Source organism: Chanodichthys erythropterus, chromosome 11, assembly GCF_024489055.1.
Source record: "Chanodichthys erythropterus isolate Z2021 chromosome 11, ASM2448905v1, whole genome shotgun sequence".
Taxonomy (NCBI): domain Eukaryota; kingdom Metazoa; phylum Chordata; class Actinopteri; order Cypriniformes; family Xenocyprididae; genus Chanodichthys; species Chanodichthys erythropterus.
The window spans coordinates 6,090,160-6,098,190 of record NC_090231.1 but is presented as its reverse complement, the minus strand read 5'-3'; the positions used below and the strand labels follow the sequence as shown (position 1 = coordinate 6,098,190).

The following is an 8,031-nucleotide window of genomic DNA, read 5'->3' as shown; positions in this document are numbered from 1 at the left end:
AATGAAATAGAAACCTCGCAGCAACCAATCTAAATTTTACATCAATGCTGATGTGACTAGTTTTTTTTTTTTTTTTCTTCTCAGTCACAAGGCAGTCATGTGCGGTGTAGTTAGTCATACCAGGAACCGCAGCTCTATGTCATGCAGTCAAGTAGAAATAACTAACTAAATACTGCTTTATTGAAGTAACAAAATGATTCCAACAGGGGGCACTCCGCGGCTCAAAAACAAACTGCACTCTTTTAATACGTTCAGATATTATATTCTAGACATGAATAATCATACTTTTATTTAAAATATTAAATATAACTACAAAAATTTGGATTATTCCAGTAGCATTAGACGTTAAGTTTGAACGTCGAGCGATTAAATCAAACCGGAAGTACGTTAAAGGTCATAAAACAAGGGGCGGAACTTACGACTGACAAACATGCAGTGTCGAGTCGTCAGATGTTAAACCTGATCACAATGAAACGCTAAACTATTATGAACATAAAAAATCATGGAGCTCGTCATTCAAAGACAACGCTTTCCATTAGAACATTTACCTGTATTTTATTAATCAGAGTCTGACGAGGCGCCTGTCCTCTCTCTACTGTTTGTTTACATTTAGTTTCATTTTATGTGATTACATTTCGCCATGGATTACCTGCTGCAGGTGAAGGTGGGAGCGCTGGTTGGGCTGCTGTTCTTAACTCTGTTTTTTGGTTTAATTCCAGCACGGATGAAATGGTTTCGAGACAGTAGTGGAACAGGTAAATAATCATTTAAAGTCCTTTTGGGGTGTTGTCAGTGATGTTTTCTTTCATTTGTCGCCTTATGTCATGAATTTATGTGCTGGAGGTATGTTGTGCATCTGTTCACATATGTATATGTGTGCATATTTATGTATTTATGTCTACCACAGCATGGGGAATTTGTCTTTATTTATATTTAGGGATTTTTATACCAGCACAAACTCATCAGGGTCCGCTGATAAGGTTTTCTCTAAACATGCATTTCACTAACAAATCACAGATGGACATCAGGGTGGAAGTGAAACTGCTGTTTGAACATGCTTAAACAAGCAAAAACTGCTACTAAACACACATTTTTACCATTTCCTAAGGATCATGTGACCCTGAAGACTGATGCTGAAAATTCAGCTTTGCCATCACAGAAATAAATTGCATTTTAGAATATATTCAAATAGAAAACGGTTATTTTAAATTGTAAAAATATATCACAATATTACTGTATTTTGGATAAAATAAATGAAGCCTTGGTGAGCAGAAGAGAACATACATCTAAAATCTTTGACTTGTAGTGTATTCATTTGATTGCAGGTTTTACCGTAGACACAGATGTCACAAATTATTGCTTGTGCGACCAGAATAGGATGTGATTTTCACACGGTTATGTGTTATCAGAATTATAGTTGAGTGAAATCAAAGTCCCTTTAAATGAACACTCCACTTTTTTGGAAAATAGGCTCATTTTTCAACTCCCCTAGAGTTAAACAGTTGAGTTTTACCGTTTTTGAATCCATTCAGCCGATCTCTGGGTCTGGCGGTACCACTTTTAGCATAGCTTAGCATAGTTCATTGAATCTTATTAGACCGTTAGCATCTCGCTCAAAAATGACCAAAGAGTTCTGATATTTTTCTGATATAAAACTTGACTCTTCTGTAGTTACACCGTGTACTAAAACCGATGGAAAATGAAAAGTTGCGATTTTCTAGGCCGATATGGCTAAACTCTCATTCCGGCGTAATAATGAAGGATCTTTGCTGCTGTATCATGGCTGCAGCAGGTGCAATGATATTACGCATAATATTACTGCTTAATATCATTATCGGCCTAGAAAAATGCAACTTTTCTTTTTCCGTCGGTCTTAGTACACGATGTAATTACAGAAAAGTCAAGTTTTAGATAGGAAAAATTTCAAAACTCTTTGGTCTTTTGAGCGAGATGCTAACTGTCTAATCAGATTCAATGAACTATGCTAAGCTATGCTAAAAGTGGTACCGCCAGAACCGGAGATCGGCTAAATGGATTCGAAAACGCTAAAACTAAACTGTTTAACTCTATAGGGGAGCTGGAAAATGAGCCTATTTTCAAAAAAGGAGGAGTGTTCCTTTTAAGACGAGTCATTTCACTCGGCAGCCATCTTTGAAACTCCTCTCAGGCATTCAAGTTCTCCAACGTTCTTCACCAAGCTTTCGATTAAATTTCATATTTGAAATCACCAATGAAATCTGACAACAACTGTCATAAATTTTGTTTCTAAATGCTGGAATCATGACAAAAATTGTATTTTTCAGGCTGGATCAACCTAATGAGCAGTCCTAAATGCACGTCTCTTGTGCCTCATTTCAGAGGCGTGCGTCTGACTGTTTCTATAGAAACCGGAGCTTCTAACAGCAGCTGCAGTGACGCGATGACTTTACCAATCGCTGATTGGCTCTTATTTAGAACGCGGGACTTATTCCGCCATATTGCGTGTTGCATTTGACGCGTCTTGTTATTCTATGTAGTCTTTGGTATAATGTCATCAACGCTTTGGCTAGTTTGTTTTTAAGTTGTAAGGCTCTGTTTAATCAAGTGTCTACTGCTAATTACAGTTACGCCAAAGACTTTAGGACAAATAAAATGATCAGTTGATGTGTTCTGGGCTCCTGATTAAAATCCCTTTTGGCGAAACTTGATTTACTTTGGCTGATAATCTAAAAGAAGTGATTAGAGAAAGATTGCACCATTCATGTCAATAAGCAGCACCATTAATCAATGTAACGTGACTCTGATTTGTGTTTTTCTTTGTTTCCAGCAATCCACAGGGCCGTGCTGAGTTTTGTGAGCTGCTTCGCAGGAGGCGTCTTCTTGTCCGCCTGTTTATTAGACATCATCCCAGACTACCTCTCTGACATACATGAAGTGCTACGAAAACAAGGCCTAGATGTGAGCTCACTGAATTATTCTGAATTACTTCAAATCAATCATTTCCATGCTTCTAATACCAACTCTCCTCATCTTCCAGGAGGGCTTCCCGCTTGCAGAGTTCATCATGGCGTGTGGCTTCTTCACAGTCTTGATCTTAGAAAAAATGGTTCTGAGCTGCACAGAGGGCCACAGAAATGAGGAGACGGCTCCTCTTTTAGCTCCCGCAGGTCACGGACATGCCCATGGACGGCACTCGCTGAATGATCTGGAGGGGAGTGGTCATCACGTCCACGTGGATCTTCACGCGCACTCTTCCTTCCGCTCCTTCATGCTCTTCCTGTCCCTCTCTCTCCACTCTGTGTTTGAGGGTTTGGCCATTGGCTTGCAGACCACAGATACCAAGGTGATTTATTGAGTTTGGTTTTGTTTGATGACTTTGTGTTGAGTCACACTGTGCTGACCTTGTTAGAAAACTGATAAAGTTTTAGGTGCAAAGGTTTACAGTTCGGTTTAGCATCGTGACTCAAAATCATGATGTTTTTGTAGGGTGTTTTATCATGTTATGTGACATCCTTAGGATGCCAAAACACTTTCAATTCATTCACACAAAAATGAAAATTATCCCTTAATTTACTCACCCTCGAGCCATCTTATCTTCGTTCAGCCCAGTCAGAGTTATATTAAAAAATCTCATGGATCTTCCAAGCTTTGACATAACACAATACACAGTAAAAAAAAAAACATATTTCATAAATTATGAGAACATATTTTTTTTTATTTATCAGCACTACTTAGGAGTTAATCAAATTGCATTGTAAAGTTCAAACTCTAAGCTTTCAAATGACACCTATTTTGTGTTGATCAAGACGGTAGTTTTGAAACATATGATTATTCTTTTCATAGCTAGGTGGCGATACACTCAGTTTTAGAGGGACTACTTAGCACTTGTTAAGAGTTGATCAAAACGGTTAAATGTATTAAAAAGCTAAGCTTTAAAATGATACATATTTTGTGTCATTCAATTCAGTGATTTGCTTGTTTTTTTTTCCAGCGTGGGTGGAGGGGTACAATACATCGATTGTCGATTTGTGATACAAAGAATCTGGAGCGATTTTGATATTTTCCAATATATCGTGATTCTCTCTTGAATCGATTCTTCTGAGCTTAGTTTTTAACAGCAGATGGCACTACATGCTTTAGAAACACCCGTACTCTGCTTGCTTCCAGTTCCGTAACACACACCACTTAAACATAAAATAACCATTCATAAAGTTCCAAAAGGTTGAAGTGAATGTTTACATCAATATTGTGTCATAAAAGCATTTTGAGCTGAGGTGCAAGCATATTTAACCACATGACTCAGCCGAACGCACTAGCGCTGTCCAAGCACTCTTCTTCCTGAGCATTTGAGTGTGTGGTTAAAAATTAGCCTAGAGCGCCATCTGCTGTTAAAACTAAACTCTGAATCGATTCGAGAGAGAAAATATCAGAATCATTGTATCGCGAATCGATGTATTGTTCCCGCCCTAGTTATCAATACTGATATATCATGGCACACCTAATGACTAGTTATATAATTAATAATAATACTAATTCTTATTGTTAGTATTAGTATTGTTACTAAATAAAAATAAAATATTACTATTGTAATATTTCACTGTAAAACAAAATCAAGTATTAAAGAAAAAAGTAAAATAATTATAATACTAGTACTTTTACTTTACAGTACAACTGTAAAATTACAATACTAAGTGACCCAAACTCAGAGCAGATGCAGTGATGTTCATGTGGAGCAGCATTTACTGCTGACTTTGGCACATGTTATGTTCCTCATAGTTTAAAATGAATTTCCTCCAAAATCCAATTGTAAACATGAAAAAAAGAATGTTTATTTGTCACCACAGAAGGCTGGAGGAATTCTTTTTAATGACATCACTATATAATTGTTCTATTTTAAAGGTGAAGAGTGAAATACTTTTTGCAATGTGCCAGAATAGCTTTAAAGGATTAGTTCACTTCAGAATTAAAATTTCCAGATAATTTACTCACTCCCATGTCATCCAAGATGTTTATGTCTTTATTTCTTCAGTTGAAAAGAAATGAAGGTTTTTGAGGAAAACATTCCAGGATTTTTCTCCATATAGTGGACTTCACTGGGGTTCAACGGGTTGAAGGTCCAAATGTCAGTTTCAGTGCAGCTTCAAAGAGCTCTACATGATCCCAGACGAGGAATAAGGGTCTTATCTAGGGAAACGAAAAATAATTATATACTTTTTAACCACAAATGCTCATTTTGCACTGCTCTGAGATACGCCACACATTACGTCATCATGTTGGAAAGGCGTGACGTAGGTGGAAGTACCGCGGTAGGGCAAAAAACTCCACCTCATTTTCTCCTACAACTTTAAAATTGTCCAACATCGTTGTTTTACCTTTTTTGTAAAGGGCGTTTGACTTAGTCTTTGCATGTTTGCTTTGTAGACACTGGATCGGTACTTTTGCCTACGTCACACGTGACCTTTCCAGTGACCTTTTTCATTACGTAATGCGTGGTGCATCGCAGAGCAGTGAAAGACGAACATTTGTGGTTTAAAAAAAAAAAAATATATATATATATATAATTTTTTTTTTTTTTTTAGAAAGTGACCGGTCATTTCACTAAATAAGACCCTTATTCCTCGTCTGGGATCATGTAGAGCTCTTTGAAGCTGCACTGAAACTGACATTTGGACCTTCAACCCATTGAACCCCAGTGAAGTCCACTATATGGAGAAAAATCCTGGAATGTTTTCCTCAAAAACCTTCATTTCTTTTCGACTGAAGAAAGAAAGACATGAACATCTTGGATGACATGGGGGTGAGTAAATTGAGGAAATCTTAATTCTGAAGTGAACTAATCCACGATGAGGGTGAGTAAATGACAGAATTTTCATTTTGAAATTATTTGGAAATATTATTTTGTGTCAGAATTTTTGATTAGTGCATAAAATTACACTTCACTAAGTCAGCACAAAGCAGAATTCCCAAACCATTTTACTTTGGTAATATGAAACAGAATATCCGTAATCGATCTATATGAGAGGTTTGTTGAAAAATAAGAAGGCTTGGTGACTTCAGCCAAAAAGGAAAGACTGATGAATATAACCTTTAGACAAGTTTCACTTTCTCCACTCCTCTTTCTCCTCAGGTGTTGGAGATCTGCATTGCTATCCTGGTTCACAAGAGCATCATTGTGTTCAGTCTGTCAGTGAAGCTGGTTCAGAGCGCGGTCAAGCCCATGTGGGTGTGGCTGTACGTGACGGTCTTCGCTGTGATGTCTCCTCTCGGCATTGGCATCGGCATTCTAGTGATCGAGGCTCAGTTGGAGGACGGTGCCTTCATCCAGGCGGTTCTGGAGGGGCTGGCGGCCGGGACGTTTGTCTACATCACCTTCTTAGAGATCCTTCCCCATGAACTGAACTCCCCTGAGCGGCCACTGCTCAAAGTTCTCTTCCTCCTCTGTGGCTTCTCAGTAATGGCTGGTCTGAGTTTTCTGGGCTGAAAGACACTTTTCAGTTTTTTGTGCCCTGGGGCCAGAAAACTGGAGCCTCGAGGAAATCACACTGAGTGAGATAAGACTCCCCAAACTGCATGTGATTTCAGGAAAACGAAAGGTTCATTTTGCTTGTCTTATAGAGGAACTGAGAGTTTAAGTTTTTTTTTTTTTTTTACAAGCACAAAGATGCTGTTGTTTTTTTAAAAAACTTTTACCAGATCATTTTACAGTGCATTTCCGAAAGTGTTTTAAATGACTTTTATAGAGGAAAATAATTAATTTGCTGACCAGATTTCAGCACTGAAGAACATAGTATTTCACATGCAAATGGAGACTTTTACCAATATTTTTACTTGAACTTGTTTTACTTTTTTTTTTTTTTTTTACTTTTAAGTTCTCTTTGACTTGCACAACACTACCCATAAAAGCAAATACTACTAATTTTCATACATTATGAACATTAACTGCCATATTTCTGTATTTGGTGTATACAGTAAACACTGATTTCCCCCTTTATGTGCCATAGTAAATTTGCTGGGCAGCCAAATGTTGAACAGTTTGTTCTCGTGATCATATAAAACATTTTATGAGATTTCACAGTATGAAACTAAATGTGGTGTGTTCATTAAAGAACACAATTGTACTGTATACATAGTCATATTAATGTATGCTTATGCAGCATATTAAAACCATATACATGTATTTAATTTCAAACTAGTGGAAGGAACATGCTGTTTTATTGCAGACGTCTTTCTGTAGACTATTGTGCCTTTAGAAAGAGAAATAGGCCTAACAAACTATGCAACATATTCTGTGCTTAAAATATCATCACTAAACACTAGCACTAAAGTGAGCACTAACCTCAGTGGAACTGAAAAAGAACAAGGCCTAGAGATGTTTTTTTTTTAAAGCTGAAGGTAATTAAATGCTTTTTAGCTTGCAGAGCGATGCACGAGACGCTGCAAAATCCACACGCGCAACAGTCAAACATGTCCATCTAGCGCGTTTATGTTGAAAATCAATGGAAAAGTAGTGCAGTGGAGTTCTGAGTGAACATATTTGAAAGTTAATGTTTAGGTAAATTGAGCGAAGGTACTGGCTTTTAGTTTGTTTGCTTTCTGTTTCAACATGCTCTGTTTTGAGTAGCAGATGATCTGATTCTGAAACTTGGTTCAAACTTGACTTTATCTTGCAATACCAGATTTAGCCTCTAGATGTTAGACTTCACACAAAGTATTGACTTTGTTTGAAATGGCATACTACTATTTTTGCAGAATGTCTGTATAAGATGTATAGGCCTTATTGCAGTATGTGAATTTTCAGTATGCAGTTGATTCCCTGATGAGTTGCTACTTTTGGCAAATTTTGATTGTTATTTAACAAAACTGCTCAAATGTATTTTGCAAAACTGAATTAAAAACATTTCATATTCCAGATAACTGGATGACACTCATTGAGTTAAACATATTTAATGAGGTTATCTCACAGCTGTTTAAATGCATACCATTTCACATACTATTTTAAACTCACATGTTAACATGTTAACAACATGTTAATTCATATTAACAATGTGTTAA

At 37.0% G+C, this 8,031-nt stretch overlaps 1 protein-coding gene across 1 annotated transcript; it reads left to right on the top strand.

Annotated features, from left to right (window-relative positions):
- The first annotated feature begins 421 nt into the window (after positions 1 to 421).
- On the top strand, positions 422 to 6,886 carry slc39a1 (solute carrier family 39 member 1). The gene is made up of 4 exons (XM_067400419.1): positions 422 to 755; positions 2,807 to 2,937; positions 3,017 to 3,322; positions 6,107 to 6,886. Exons 1-4 carry the CDS (start codon positions 641 to 643, stop codon positions 6,458 to 6,460), a joined length of 906 nt encoding a protein of 301 aa, XP_067256520.1. The 5' UTR covers positions 422 to 640; the 3' UTR covers positions 6,461 to 6,886.
- Positions 6,887 to 8,031: the final 1,145 nt, after the last annotated feature.

Excerpts from the sequence above, each read along its gene's own strand:
- slc39a1 (XM_067400419.1), top strand. The coding sequence starts at position 641 with ATGGATTACCTGCTGCAGGTGAAGGTGGGAGCGCTGGTTGGGCTGCTG. Across the intron at positions 756-2,806 it reads TCGAGACAGTAGTGGAACAG|CAATCCACAGGGCCGTGCTG; the intron begins GTAAATAATCAT and ends CTTTGTTTCCAG. Across the intron at positions 3,323-6,106 it reads TGCAGACCACAGATACCAAG|GTGTTGGAGATCTGCATTGC; the intron begins GTGATTTATTGA and ends CTTTCTCCTCAG.